At 44.4% G+C, this 15,659-nt stretch overlaps 1 protein-coding gene across 8 annotated transcripts in view; it reads left to right on the top strand.

Annotated features, from left to right (window-relative positions):
- Nucleotides 1-15,659, top strand: part of Ebf1 (EBF transcription factor 1) — a 389,901-nt gene that overhangs the window by 244,906 nt on the left and 129,336 nt on the right. For all 8 annotated transcript variants that reach the window (XM_048435960.3, XM_048435959.3, XM_048435958.3 and 5 more), the window contains one exon: nucleotides 10,145-10,226. In XM_048435960.3, coding sequence (XP_048291917.1) covers nucleotides 10,145-10,226 — 82 coding nt within the window. The remainder of the gene's footprint in view (nucleotides 1-10,144; nucleotides 10,227-15,659) is intronic.

Raw genomic sequence — 15,659 nt, 5'->3', positions numbered from 1 at the left:
ACCTGTGCTTAGCAAACACTGAATTCAGGACCAGATGAATGACAAAATGAATGACCCATGGAAGAAGACTGAGTGAAGAAAGAGCAAATCATGGAGAGCTTTAAGTCACAGAGTCCATGAAAGTTAGCAGAATGGCCTGTAGGTCTTCGAGAGGAAATCCATTCTAGACTATTGGTAATATGGCCTCTAATCCCTTTGGGTTCCAGGTAAATGTTTTAAGAACAGTGACAAGCTGAACTTAGAGATAATACATTGAACTCTGATGTCAAGACAGTATTAAGTAGGACATTTAAGGACACCAATGAGCTCTTGCATGAATTATGCATGTATGAAACTAATAAATGGTCACAGACCGTGAGATGGATAGCTCGTAACTATGCTTGTTTGAATTAAATGGCACATCTTAGCATATAGAGGCTCTGAGAAGACCACTCATCATTTTTATTTCCTCAGTTGCCCATTACACAATGGGGAAACCTTCTCTAGGCCCCGGGGTGAACGATATGTACTTGGATTCTTTTTTGCGACACCGAAGTTGTCTGTTTCATCCATGGAGGGTTTGTATACATATGAGAAACTCAGAAAATAAAGAAGGAGAAAGAGGAGACAAATATCCCTGTGTTATGATAGAAAATTAGCCGCCATTAATATTTAGGCTCAACTCAAGTCAGGCCTTCATTTGATGCTTTCTGTACATAGCTGGCCTGGGTGCCATGAGAATGGAAAGGCCGCTTAAGGAGTGTCATGGAGGGGCAGGCGATGACGCAAATAACTGTAGCGACTGCAAGGAAGGCCAAGAGTGATGAGGGTGTCGCAGTAAAGGACTGTGTGACTAATTCTGCAGGGGTGTAAGGCAACCCATTTACATGGTAGCCGAAAGGTAAGTAGGAGTACGGGAAGCTGAGATGGTATGGGGATGGAGAAGATACTTTCACACCCAGGGATGCAGCTAACAGTGATGGTGGGAGGGAGGCACAAGGATGCAACTTGATGTGGCTGAAGCAAAGCATGGTGGGAGGAGAAGAAGAAGGGAGAAATAAACCTGGGATGTCCACTATGGATGGGCACTGCGAAACACTCTAAGATTCACTCATCAGGCCCCTACCCAGTAATCACGACAGATGAATTGCTCATTTAAAGTCGTTCGGCAATTACTCTAATACACTGTCCTAAAAGTCAAATATTTTTCTGAAAAATTGAACTTAAATGTTTTTCTTTGGAACAAAACTTTAAACAAAAATCAGTAGACTCTTAGTGCAACTGGCGCCCAAGGGAATCGAGACCATCCTGTGCTCTCTGGAAAGATCTGTCAGTTCAATAAGGGAGTGAATACTTAGACATATTTATATTTCCCTGGCTTTGGAATAGTGAGCTGAGTGTCCAGGGACGACTCTATGTCTCAGTTGCTGTGAACTTCTTACTCCTTCCATGGCATCTGTCACCTCCACACGAGAGAGTCATGTTGAAACTCTCTAAATCTTTAAAAGGGACAAACGAAATGTGAACAACAGATTCTAAATGAATGGGCTTCACAATTTTAAATGCACAGATATGGAAGAATAGGGATACTAAAGCCTTTCATTTTCCACCTGTGGCTTTCTGTCTGCATGAGAGATTTTCAAAGGCAATGACTGTGAACGCACAATGATGTATAGTCAAACCAAACCCTTGTGACGTTCACTGACTTTCCCCAAAGAGACCCAGGCTATCTTGGTTTTGTTTTGGCCTTATTTCTCCATTTTGTTACAGTGAAATAGTCCAGTCTTTTCAGCAAGGTTAAACGTGTTTGAGGTGGGGTCACACATAAAATGGCCATGAGCAAATCTGAAATATAGCAGAATTGGTAATTAGTACTGCTTGAGTGCAAAGTGTTAGAATTTCCTATGCTGGCTTTAGCTCTAATTTGCGCTTATGTGGTGATGGGGATGTGTATAGACAGATATGGTCAATGAATACTTTCCCACTACAAGATAATAAGACATGCATCTTCACTACATACAAATGTATCTCTGATATTTATGAATATATATTTTAGTGAGCAACCTCTGTCATGTTTGATATAGTATCTATAAAATGAGAATAGAACAGAGCTCTATAGACCTTTGGAAGAGTGGGAACTAATAAAAGAAAACATAAGCCCTCACAAATGGTCTTGCGTTGTGGGGTTTTCTTTTACTCTAGCCCCACGTTGGAATGACAAAATGTTGGCTGTTTTTTACTCTTTGGGGGGCCTGCCATCCAGCTTCCAAATAAATCACACATGGAGGCTTATTCTTTCTTATAAAAGCCCAGCCTTAGCTTGGCTTGTTTCTAGCCAGCTTTTCTTAAATTATTTCACTTGTCTTTTGCCTCTGGGTTTTTACCTTTCCCTATTTCTGTATATCTTTTCTTCTCGTTCCGTGTTTGGCTGGATGACTGGCTCCTGGTGTCCTTCTCTCGTTGTTTTTGCTCCTAGATCTTTTTCTTCCCAGATTTTTCTTTCTGTTTATTCTCTCCCTGCCTTCCAGCCCCACCTATCCTTTCTCCTGACTCGCTATTGGTCGTTCAGCTCTGTATTAGATCAGGTGTTTGAGACAGGCAAAGAATAGAGTTAATCAAATAGAGTTAAACAAATGCAACATAAACAAAAGCAACACATCTTAAAATAATATTCTACAACAGTATTGTGCCTGTGTTTTCCACAAAACTTGTAAAGTGAAGTACTGAGGCTCTCATGTATGCCTGACTCTTGAGGATGTATGAGGCAATAAATAAGCAATACTTACATATTTTCCATCCTGGGTAAAATTTTACAATGGTATTTTACAATGGTAACATAGAACTCCAAGGCCCAACACTACCGAAAGCTACCCAAAGTCCACTGACTACCTGTAGACTATGTTCCATCTGACAGAAATAGTTTAAAATCAATGTTGCCTCATCTGTCTCCCAGTCATTCCCAAGAAGGGTCAGACAGACACTTGGTTTGTTATCTGAGATATTCCTTCTGCATATCAAATCATATCCACTGATTCCAAACTTCCTTCGTGTCAACTTGAACCTTTATACACTCTGGCAAGAAAGTCTTGATGCTTGGGAGTTCTGTCACAGTGCTTCACTGGAGTTTACCTCCTTTCCTGTCACCAGAGGCTTTCAGACTTGGGATCCTATCATCCTCTCTCAATTAATGGTCAGCAAACATTGCCAGGAGAATCAGTTGGACTGGGTCAGCAGAAGTCAGTGTTAAGTCACAGCGCCCCACTCCCTTCTTGGTATCTCTTCTGAGGAATTATGAGACACTCTTTCCTCCATGGTCCTTGGATCTTTTTCTTTCTCCGCCCTTTGACTGCCCTGACCCTATCTGCTAACTGTCAGATTTGACTCCTAGTCTAAGGACCCTATTTGCAGTGGACGCTTTTCCTTCAAACTATTTTTACATTCTTTAATCCGCTGCTATGATACTCTAGCACCCCTGGTAAGTTCTTGCCACTAATTATGTCCTCCCACCAAAGCCAAACGCTGAGCTCTGAGGTAATGAATCCTATTCCAGACGCGCGTGTTGATCTCTCTAGGCTGTGCACACTTTCCAGAAATGCCCAAGATCCAGGAAGCCTCTGCCAGGGAAGGTAAACTTCTTGAAGTCAGTGGCCAAGAATAGGGGCAGCCATGTGCTTTCCCTCTGGGAGCTCTGAGATAGCGTCATGGCTTAATTTCAGTTTCTCTTCCACTATGGGGAGCCAAAAAAGACCTCACGGTTTCATGTGTGTGCAGCTCCCTTCCTTCCCTGCCCTCGGCATGTCCCAGGCAGGACTGTGAGTAGTGAGTCAGACAGGGCATCAGTTGGTATTGCTTTTCCTACCAGAAAAGGAGAAGAGGTCAGCTCTTGTTCAGGTCAGCCTCCCCAGCTTGCCCTTGTGGCCTCCCTGGGATCTTGGCTGACTTCTGGGTATCATGTTTTCACATGGATGAACTGTACCCTACAGCCTAGTCTGTGAATTAGAAGCCAGGCCATTTGCTTTGACATTGAAAATAGAGTTTTCTCTTTCTGTTTCTGGCTTGCCCCTGTTGAAGGCAGCTGCTTCCTATGGTGGTGGTGCCCAGACTCTGGCTTACCTGCCCATGGACCGCCACTGAGTTTTCAAGAGGGCAATTCCCAGCTTCTGGCAGCTTAGGTGGTCTTGGGAAGAGGCAGGTGCAATACAGTTAAATGCTTTCAATTTGGGAGAATCCTAGCAATCCTGGAAAACTTTTCCTTGGTAATTTCGGGGCTGGAAGCCTGACCGCAAAGGTAACAGTGCAGTGGATGACTCCCCAGAAGTCCTTTTTAATTACCAGGCTGTTCCCTGTCCTCCCTCCAGATCGTGTGTGGGAGCAGCTTGAACTTCACCCAGAAGGGTCCCCACATTTGTTTCTACACAGCTGTTTTCTGTGTCAGGCCAAGAGCGCGTCCCTGCGTACTGAATACCATTGGGAAGGACCTTCTGCCACCTCACCATCTGCAGGCATAAGTCAGGGGGACCTTCCAGAGAGTCTGAGGAGAGGGACTGGGGTTTTATGTCTCCGTTCAGTTGGTGCCTTGACACTTTTCTTTTCCAGCCTGGACATGATGAACAGAGCTGCAAGCAGACAAACGTGATGTTTTCAGTCTTTGGGGTGGGAGAGGTAAAAATTCAACCTGTTCAGGCCAGAGCCAGGGCACTTGCTTTGCATAACAATTACCGGCATGTGGGCAGTCCTTTGGAAGGCAGTTTTATTAAGTGTGCCCTTCAATTCGGACTTGCCCAAGTCCTCCACAATTTTAGCCCCGGCCTTGCTCTGCTTTGGCAAAGCCGCTATACTCTTGCCTTTCCTTGGCGATGATCTCTTTCGTGGTTATTTTCTTTCTGCTCTTTATTGGACGAAGCCTGGACTGCTTACCGGGTATGCAGGGCTTCACTGATTTCCTGAGCCTGCACTATGCCAGAGAAAGAGTATTTTTCATAACTGAAACCCTCTTAGTCTAGGCAGTGTGCCGGTGCTCCAGATAACTAAGAGCAATGGGCATTACTGCTTCCTCTGCTCTAGGCTTCAACACCCTTCAAGTGCTTACTGATTTTCTAAAACATGTTCTAATGACTTCTCCATTTTACAAATGAGGAAACTGAGGTACGGAGAGATTACATCCATTTGGTGAAGATCATACGTTTAGTTCGGCAATAAAGCTGCATGTATGATGAAAGCTACCCAGTTGAATGGGAGGAAAAATCTTACTCTTCCCATGTTTGGTTGACACCACGCAGGGTATGGAATTATTGGAGTTGACCTATGTTTGTCTCATCTCCAGCAAAATTGGCTTGCCCAGTATACTCGGCTACTGTCTTTAATGTGGAAAGCGCTAATTTGCATTCACAGGCAGGCTCCAGATTCTATTTAGCAAACCAGTGTATACTAAACGCCTCTAGTTTTACATCTCATGGCTTCCATTATGTGTCTGGAGACAAGGGTTTGCTTTTGTTTCATTTCTCATACTCTCGGGTAGGAGCCTTATTATGGAGGCCAATTGATTTTTCTTTCGGCAACCCAGTACTTTTGGTCACCAATATTATGCTACTTATAAGGATTCAAGGCAGATACTGAAGCTCTCTTGCTTGGGGGAAATACTACACAGTATATTCCCAAATCAGCAAATGTATCTACCCCATGTGTGTCTGTTTCAGTTACTTCAATAATGGACTAATGTCCTTCATCAGCCTGATTGATGAACCCAAACACAACTTTTAATAGAATGTCACTTCTGGTTTTATGACTGTCACTTTCCTTAATTGAAGTGGCAGACTAAAGAGTTCACGTACTTGAGTGCTGACCTCTTGGTAGATTGGTGTGTGAGGAGCTGGAACACACTGGAAAGATCACAGGGCTGACCCCCGGCAAGCATGGGACAACTCTGCTCTCTTAACCACTGGGAACTGGGAACTGCATCCTGATCTTCAGTTTTCTCACTCATGAAGTGAGGAGGTTGGACTAAAAGGTTGTTAAAGTCACTTTCAAAGTTCTCTTGTGATTTGGGCTGTAGAGATGGCTCAGTGAGCAGGAGCAATTGATGCTGTACACACTTGAAAACCAAGACATGAGTTCGGGACTTCTGGATCTGCTTGAAAGCTTGGGCATTGCTGTCTTGTCTCTGTAACTGAAATCCCAGCACTACGCAGGGAGCAGACAGGAGGCTCTCTGGGGCTTGCTGGCCACCAACCTAGTGGAAAAATAGCAAGTTCGAGGTTCAATGAGAGACCTCGTTTCAAGGGAATAAGTTGGAAAGTGGAGTGTGGTAGAACTGGACATACTCTGGGTACATGTATGGATATGGGTACCTGCATACACATGTGTGTATAAACCACACACACACACACACACACACACACACACGTCCTGTAATTCATGGAAAATCGATATCATGCCTATCCTATGGGCAATCTAGAATACTAGTTTTGAACTATAACCGTGTCCTTTATTTTTTTGAGACTTTGTGTGTTATGTTCCAGGTGAGTTAGCCCCTTCCTGGCATGCCTACCTTAAAGGACTTCACTGGGGATTCAGAGAGACCCTGGGAACTTAAACGCTTTGGATAATAACACAGTGAAAGATGTATTAAATAGTAATGACGTTCCTCCTGGAGAAGTTAGCTGAAAGGTGTTGGGTTTCTCGCCACCTAGCCATGCCACCCCTCCAGAAAAAGAGCCGAGTTAAAAAGAGAGTTTGATCCCGGACTTTATGGAACTCCTCGGAACTCTGCAGGGTCAATAGCGGCTTTGTCCTGCTGTGGGTCAGGTTCCCACAGCTGGGGCAGGGCAGCCATGCTCTTTCCCCTGCCATTCTATCAAACACACAGAATGTGGCAGTTCCTTAGACAAACATATGGTTTTGTGTTACAATAGCCTTCACTTTGTTAAAAGCCCCTCGGAATCAGAGATCTTCCGTGTGGGGCAGCAGACACTACACACACACACACACACACACACACACACACACACACACACACACAGACACACACACACACGTGTCCCCAAGTTCACAGTCACCTTATATGTTTACTTGAATAACTCCCCCCCCCTCCCCCACACACACCTGCTCAAGTTTGTGTGTCTCGCGTCTGAGTCAGTCTCTCACTGAGGGTATTTTTAACTTCTCTTTACTCCTCGGAGTTCCTTTAAGGAAGTGTGATCCAAAAGGGTCAGGTACTTGGATTGTACTGAGGGCAAAACTTTGAAGAGAATTCCAGAGGCTCTAGAGTAGGTGGCTCCCCCCCCCCAAGAACTGGCCCTACACGGTGTCTTTGCCACATAAGGGCTTGTGTGAGGCCCTAGGCACCAGTTGACGGCTGTCTCTCCCGTGACAGATGGTCAAGACTTCAATTTCAGCAAGTGAGCTGCTGCCGAGGGGGTGGGCAGGGGACTCTGCCAGCAGGCCAAGTGGCAGGGCAGCTTAGGGTAACAGCGATCTGCTGTGTGCCCGGCATAGCTTTAACGGCGATCCCGTGTGTGCCCGGCATAGTTTTAAAGGCGATCTGGTGTGTGCCCGGTGTGGGTTTTGTGCTAACGACGAGCTGCTGACAGGCGCCCCGGCGCGCCTCATCTTTGAGGCACAGGATCCCTGGCTCTCTCGGTTCTCTCTCTCTCTGGCCAAGCCAGTGTCCTGTTTGCCTGTCTTTCAAAGCCCATTTTGGCACCAGATGGAACCCCTCACGGTGGCTAGCAGTTGTCTGACTTGAGGATGCCAGAGGGTGTGCTGACAGCTCCTTCTAACACAACCTGAAGCTGGCTGTCAGGCCTGGGCTCAAATGGCTTAAACACGTACAGGCGGCAAGTATTATCAACCATGGGGAGACAGGCAGGGGGGCCCACTGGGGGGAGAGTGGCGGTGATAACCCTCCCTAGCTTGGTGTTGCTTTGTGGGGGATAATGACCCTGTGGTTTCCCCTAGTAAAACCATTGTTCTCACACAGCACGATTGATTTTCCACCCGTGGGACAATGAATATTAACATCTTCACAGCACTCCCATCAGGATGGACACTAACTCGGTGTGCTGGTCCAGAGCCCTGCCTCTTGGACCACTCGATCAGAAGTTGAATTTTAGGTCCATATTTACCCACTTTTGGGCAAGCAGTTGGACGTCTCGGATTCTGAGACATCTCCTACTGCCACCTCCAACCTCCTGACCTGCGTTACGATTGCACAACTACTTCGTAAGGTCCGTGGTCTCATTATGCCCACTTTATGGATGAGAAAAGTTGAGGTCCAGCCTCTCATCCAAAGGCACACGGGTCGTATGTGGTTAAGGTTTAGAGTCAATCCCATACTGGGTATTTTTTTTTTTAAGGTGATGGCTTTTATACTTTACGGCAACACGTCACGGGCAGCCACCCTCTCGGGATCCTGGGATGGTTTTCATATATCCTCTTCTAAGTCCAGAACCCAGCCCCAGCAATATGAGAGACTTGTGACCACTACCTTTACACATCTGCTGGTGTCTGAAAGCTGCATGTACTGGTTGAGTCTCACCTTCTGAGGCTCAGAGGAGCAAGGCAGTGAAAAACGCCCTATAGAAGGAGGACTGAGTGGCTGGAGAGCTACCATGTGCAGCAGCGGAGCTGTTCTGGGCTTGGGGGAGGCCCAGGGTGGATTCCGTTACACACAGCTGGACTTCAGCAATGTTCTGTGAGTCATTTATCCCAGACAGAAGGTCAATAAGCTTTGGCCTCTGTGGAGAGGCCCTCGATGCCGGGGTGAACCATTATCAGAGGCCTCCTCACTGATGGGCTTTGAGGGTTGTATAATGGTAAATGACTTCATTTACGAAGACTCGTGCATTGTAAAATCTTATCGTTTTGTTTGAAGAAGTCATTGTTGCTCTTCAATGCTCTCATTTACTCCCACCCTCCAAGAGGCCAGGGAGAAGAGATATTGTTCTGGAATTTGTCTGCAGAAGCTGTTTGTGTGCAGTGTGTCTTCATGTAGTGCCTTTATGATAGAGGACCAAGGGGCTACACTGTTGACAGACATCATACTTGGAACTAAATTCAGGTGGAGGCATCCTGGAATGCTAGTTTTGCATGAGTTATTTCTATTGGGTTGACAGTTTTATTCCAGTGTAGCTCGAAAGTAGGCCAAAAGGTGAAGAAAAGAGCATTTCTAGAATTTCATCGATTGACCTGTATTTTAGTATTTTAGTACACTCCATCAATACACCTTTCTAGGCCCCAAAGTCAAAAGTATGTAGCAAATAGGTGGACATAAACATCTTCTATTTCTCCCAAACCGAAAACAGAAGGAGGGGTTGAACTGAGGGTAACCAGCATGAATACCCTAGTACGAGACTCTCCACACCTGCTGCTTTTCCGTGCTGAACTCCAATAGCTGCTTGCAGTTGTTACTTCGTGTGGCCATGTCCTGTATCACACGCATCAGACATTTTTGCAAGTTAAAATAAATTCACCAATGGCGGGGTTTCTCTAGCCCATTGGAGACGGTGGTCACCTTTGCACATAAAACCTGTGGACCTCACTATAGAACTTATTCAGAAGCTAAGAGGGGCTGGGAGGCAGGAAAGCCCCAGCTCAATCTCAAATGGCTTTTGTTTAAGGCAAGCGTCTAAAGAGAAGAAATGGTCTGGGGTATTGGAGAAGTTGCCAGGGTTTAATCATTGTGTGAACCCCACCACTCCTCCTAGGGCTGCTAATTTAAATATTTTATTTGAAGATGCTAAGATTTAAAGCATTTACCACTTTTTTGTATTTATCCAGTACACACTTTGCCATTCATCACCTGTGAATTCACAACACTTAAATGATAGTTTACGTTTGGGGACCACTGGAACTCTCAATTAGATCTATTTGGAACTTACGTTGAATTTCCATGACGACTTGCTCTCTGAATAAAAATACTCTCTTGAGGTTTACTTCTTTGGTGAGATCTGTTGGCAGTACCAAGAGTGTTCGCCTCAGAAAGAAAGTCCACGTTGGATGCGATCTGATGACCCCAGGCCTGGAGCGTAATACGGATTCTAACACTACTCTGAATATTGCAGGAGACGCAGGAAGAAAAGAGAACGTGTTAACTAGGAAGTGATTTCTGACTGAGACTCCCTTGTTCGGATTGAAACCCTAACCACGCTCATTTGTTTCTCCACAGATTCTTCCTGAAGTTTTTTCTTAAATGCAACCAAAATTGCCTAAAGAATGCGGGAAACCCACGTGACATGCGGAGATTCCAGGTGGGTCCCCTCTTGCTTTTCTCAAATCTTAATAACGGTTTGAAGGTGAAGAGCTGATGGGAACACATTTTTGGCAAGAGACATGGAGTATAATTGTTTCTCTAGAGGTGAAGAGCAGGTGAGGCCACGGGTCCCCAGGCATCTGCAATCGAGGAGTTGTTTTTGTTAGACGAGAATTGGGGCTGCGCCACCTGCGCCCGCTGATGAAGGCAGCTGTGTCCTCAGAGCCTCATTTTGGCTTCCTGTACGGGCTCACGTGACGAGACAGCCAGGGATTAAGTCAATTACGCAGAAACGACGGGCTTTAGTCTCTAAAACTGTTCTAAGGAGAACTTCACTGGATAGCGAGTAAAGAGCCAAACCAGGAAGTTCATTTTTGTCGTCTGTTGTCCTTTCGCATAATCTCAGCAGCTGTTAGCACCAACCGCCTGTTGGACGTGGGGCCCTTAAGAAGCAGACCATGTCTGTACCCTCTGTTCTGCTTCAGGGATGCCCCTGTACCCCACATGTCTGTATTACCGAAGATCTTCCAGGTCTGCCACCACCAAAACATACAACCCTGATAGGATCATACATACTCTAGAAGGGCTGAAAAACCTAAAAAAAAAAAAAAAAAAAAAAAAAAGAATGGGTTGACTTCTCAGACGCAGGTGTTTTAGGGATTCTAGACATAATACGCCTGCAGTTTCACATGCTGAGAATCCCTTAGGACCTTGTTACAGTACTGATTGAGATGGGGGGCGGGGGCTGGGATCCTATGTTTCTAACAAGCTCCCAGGTGGTGTAGAACCATGGAACACATCTCAGGCAGTAAAGTTAAGACCCTGCCTTGCCTCGCTCTCCACCTCATTTTGTGGGTAAGTTATTTGCCGTGTCAACGTTGAAGCATGCTTGCACAACCTGTCAGAGAGACAGCATGGTGTTGAAAGTTCGCTCCTACGCCTGTTTAGTCAGCTCAAAGTGCAGCTTTCAGTGTCTGAGCTCCAAGAGGTGCTTGATAAATTTTGGCTGCACATTCTCTAAGGAGAAATAAGGAAAGAGATTTGAGCATTGACTGTGGATGTCAATATTACGGAGTCTTCAAAATGATTTTTTTTTTTAAAAAAAGAAGTAAGACTTATTAGTCTTGTTAAAGAACAAATCCATAGGAAAGACGATATTGTCTCTGGAGATCTTAGAGAATTTATATAACATCATTTTAGCCTTACCACTTTTTGTCTTAATAGAGAGGAATTGGGAGAATCCAATAAAGTCTTAATTTCTTAGGAACTGTTTCCTGGCAAGGTCCTGCATTCAAATTTGGATGCTACTCTTTTTTCAAAGTGTCTTGCAGTGTGTGAGAGTGGGCTTTTAGCACGTGCTCCTGCTAGCTTGCTCTGCTTCTTCAGATGAGCTCTAGATCTGTTTGGGCCAAGCTTGGGTTAGGAACAAAGACACACAGGTATGAAACAGTTTATGTGTAATACCCACACTTCCTGACTTTGTCAGCGTCAACTATGCTATATCCCTCAGGACAGCAGAACTGGGATGGACTTTGGTGACATGGGGGACCTCCAAGAACGTTTATGTATAGTTTTACAGGACTGGCTAGTGAGTTGTGACTTTAAGAAATAGAATTGTGAGGCAAGACAGGAAGCCATTTCAGTACATTCTTTTTGAGCATGGGGGGGGGGGGAAAGGCCACAATTTACTTACATGTTAGTATGTAAGTAGTAGATTTAAACTTTTAGGGGAAATTCTTGGGATGAGTTTAATTAATCCCTTAGTTTAGTCTAGGTTTTCTCAACTTAGGCACAATGAATCTTTTAGACTGGTGGATAATCTGGGTGCATGCGTGTGTGTGTGTGTGTGTGTGTGTGTGTGTGTGTGCGCGCGCGCAGGTGGTGTGTGTGTGCGCGCATACATGCATTGTAAAATGTTCAAGTTGTATCATAGGTCTCTTTACACATGAAATAGCAATAGAACAGTCAGTTTCCCTTAGCATGTCAACTAAAGAGTTGCCATGGTAGGGAGGAGAGAGATAAGATGGCCCCTGATAGAAAGCCACTAGCTCTGTCCTACACTTTTGGCTAAATTTACGGGGACAATATTAGTGCCATGGAAACGGCATCCTTTGTTTATTCATGATTGCCTTCTTACCCAAGGGTCCATATGGACCTTCAAAAACACTTGTGTGTTTTTTGCCTCTTTACCTTTTGCCACCCAAATAGATTCTAAAATAGAACTCTCACAAAAGAATAGCTACCAGGGCCACCAAGAGTCAAACCCGGAGTTAAAAGAAGCTGTGTCTTTGTCAACCATGATGAACTCCTTTATGGATCCCTGGTTCGGCTTACTGTGTTCCCATCAGCTACACTTGGAGCCATGAGAGCTGTGGGGTGAAGGTCCCTGAAACCTGGTACCCAGGTTCAGTTTAACTGTCCAGGTGCTTGACTGAACCCTAAGCCCCCAAACCACACGCTGCATTCCCTCAGTCTCTTTTTTTCTTTCTTTGTCAAACTGGTTTCTCCTTTTTTCTTCCCTGCAGTTGTTTATTTCTAGCAAACTCCATCCAGTTTCAAGTAGATGACTAGTTATGCTGGTGTCTATGACCAGCGAATTCCATGTTCCTATGTACAGTTGTTATATCCATGTGTCTGCCTTTGTATACATCCATGAGCATTGGTGGTGCTGATGCTGATGGTGGTGGTGAAGCTGACATTTACTGAGCGCTTATCTCATATGAGGTATTATATGAAGTGTTTCACATGAATGATAGTGATGGTCATAGTATCCCTATTAAAAACATGCAAATATGATTTCTTTCCATTTTACCAATGAGGAAGTAAGCTTAGAATAATAAAGGAGTTCACTCAAAATTACACCTCTACCTAATGAAGGTTCAAGTCCAACCCTGTGACTTGTATACTCTTACTATCTGATGCTTTGGGATGACAAAGAACTCCTCTGGGTCTGTTAGAGGCACTTGGTGAGGCAACAAGAAATTCTGTTATCATTCAAAATGCACAGTGACATTCTAGGAGTGAATGCTTGAATCACAGGATAGTTTGAAAGACGTCCCAAAGAGACTTCATGCATGAAGTCGAAACCCCCAACCCCAAGTTTGTCAAATTGGGGCACTTCCCTGGAAGGAAAGAGCAGTGTTTTAGAAGGTGAGCTACACCCCTGAGCAGTTTCTACTTGTGGGAACATTTGGAAATGCTGCAGTGAGTGTGACTCTCTCTGCCAGTGGTCACTTGGACTCTCTTAAGAAATCACACTGAAGTTGCCAAGTCTTAGGACCCAAGAGAGAGGGTCGAGGGAGTGTGTGTGCACTCACACCTGTCATTGACTGAAAATTCCTTACAAACAAGGGACAGTTCCATCTTTTGTTTTCATAGCACAGAAATTGAGACTCTGGTTTCATGTAATTTTAATGTCCCTATTGTCCAGGAGAAGGACTAAGAAAGTATCTTTTTTTTTTTTGGGGCGGGGACAAAATTTGATCCCCTCTTTGCATATCAGTAATATTGAAAGGTTAAGTTCCAGAAAGTGCTGATGGATTCACCCTTCACGGTGTATGAGATAAGTCTCATCAGCTGCCCCTGCGGAGGCTTCTCTTTTGCTCTTTTGTATATTTCCCTGGTCAGCCTCCTTTTCATACAACCAAGCCGGTGTATGTCTCCTTAGAAGAGCAATCAGGGACCTGTGTAGGTGGCTGAGGAAGACATAAGAAAGGTTGTTGATCTCCTGATGCGTAAAGACATTCTGTCAAGCAGACTCAGCCTCTGAGCGCCTGGGCTTCTGGTGTGTAAACAGAGACTTCTTAATTACACAGGTCATGTCAATTAGTGTGACCTGAGTGTTCTCAAAAAATTAATCACTTTCTGAGAAGCTTAGGCAGTGTGGCATAAGCCTTGAGAAAATCTGGTACAATTCTCTCTCTCTCTCTCTTTTTTTTTTCTTTTTTGAATAATGGATGTTTTCTTTCTGGAATTCCTAGGCTGTGGTTAAGGTAGCATATTTGCTTCAATACAACAGTGGGTACAGGCTTCATTTAGTGGTGGTGGCTATTGGGGGAAGGGGGAAGGAGAGGGGGGCAAATTGGGGCTAGAAGCAGCCCATGACACAGGGAGTAATTCAGTCTGACTAAATGAGCCCATTTCTCTCTCTCTTGACACTAAAAAGATGCTAATGTTAAGGGACCACGTTAAAGCCATGTCACGGGCTGGTTTTTAACTGACAGGAGCCAGACAATTTAAGGTTAAGATTTAAATCGTTAGCCACCCTTTTCCTTGTTGGGACTGGCAGATGAGAGCAGCGAAGGAGGAGCAAGAATTGGGCAAAAGTTGTCATCTTTGTAGAAACCATAAGACCTGGAGACTGAAGGAACATATAAATTTACAAATTCATCTTCTTCCCTCAGCAAAGTTTTCTGATAGGCTATAACTCTGCATCCATATATAAATGCCAGGTCTGTGACAACAGTACATATGAATATAGATGCGCGATATATTCTCTCATTCATGTGTGCAAGCGCTCAGCAGTATTTATCAGAGGACTCGGTGGTAAGTCAATAACGTTGAATGCAAAAGACAGAGTCTCTGCTGTAATGAAACTGTTATTTCCGTTGGGGGTTATTTTAGGGCAAGGGTAGCTGCTGTAACACATAGACCAAATAATACCTCATGGCTCACATATACAGCAAAGAAAATCTAATGGTGCACATATAATGCGTACATGTTGGTGTTCCTGCCTTGAAGAATAGACTTTTTTTTTCCTTGAAATGATCTGGAAACCTTGCAACTCTTGATTTTATGTCCTTCCAATTACGAAGAGCCTTACTGTATTCATGGAGCTAGAAGAAAAGTGAAGGATACATGTCTTCAAATTCTTGGCTTAGAAATAGTCCTTGTTACACTTGCTCACTTCCTATTGGCTAGTGACCAGTCACATGGCTACTATAGCCACAAGGAAGTGTGCCAATGAGGAGGGAGACTGCCCAGGAAGGAGAGAAAGTGCATGTGTCAGGAAGGAGTTTTCATCAGCTGTCATGATGAAAACATGCAAAGATTAAAAGTTGTAAATAACTGGAAATTGTGGTTATTTCCATAAATAAAATGAATCAGGAAAATGAATTATGAGCCAGAAAAAAGCCCAGAAAATCAGTGGAGTTGGAGATGGCATCCTACCTCGAAGCCTATGATTGGAGATGGCGGTGCTTAAGCTCAGAGCCTCATCTCAGGAATACGGTCAGCCCTTGACATTTATGGAGTCCACATCTGCAGCTCCCACTACCTGCAGCTGAAAAATATTTGACCAACTCTGCATCTGTGCCATATATGTATAAAATACTTTTGGTCATTGTTCTCCAAATATGCTTATGACATATTGTTTATAATATTCAGCATTTTAGGTAGAGATTGTTTAAACTATATGGGACATATATAGGTG

The sequence above is a fragment of the Myodes glareolus genome, chromosome 9 (assembly GCF_982192425.1).
Source record: "Myodes glareolus chromosome 9, mMyoGla1.1, whole genome shotgun sequence".
NCBI lineage: Eukaryota > Metazoa > Chordata > Mammalia > Rodentia > Cricetidae > Myodes > Myodes glareolus.
The sequence above is the reverse complement of the archived record's forward strand: the minus strand, read 5'-3'. Positions and strand labels throughout refer to the sequence as shown.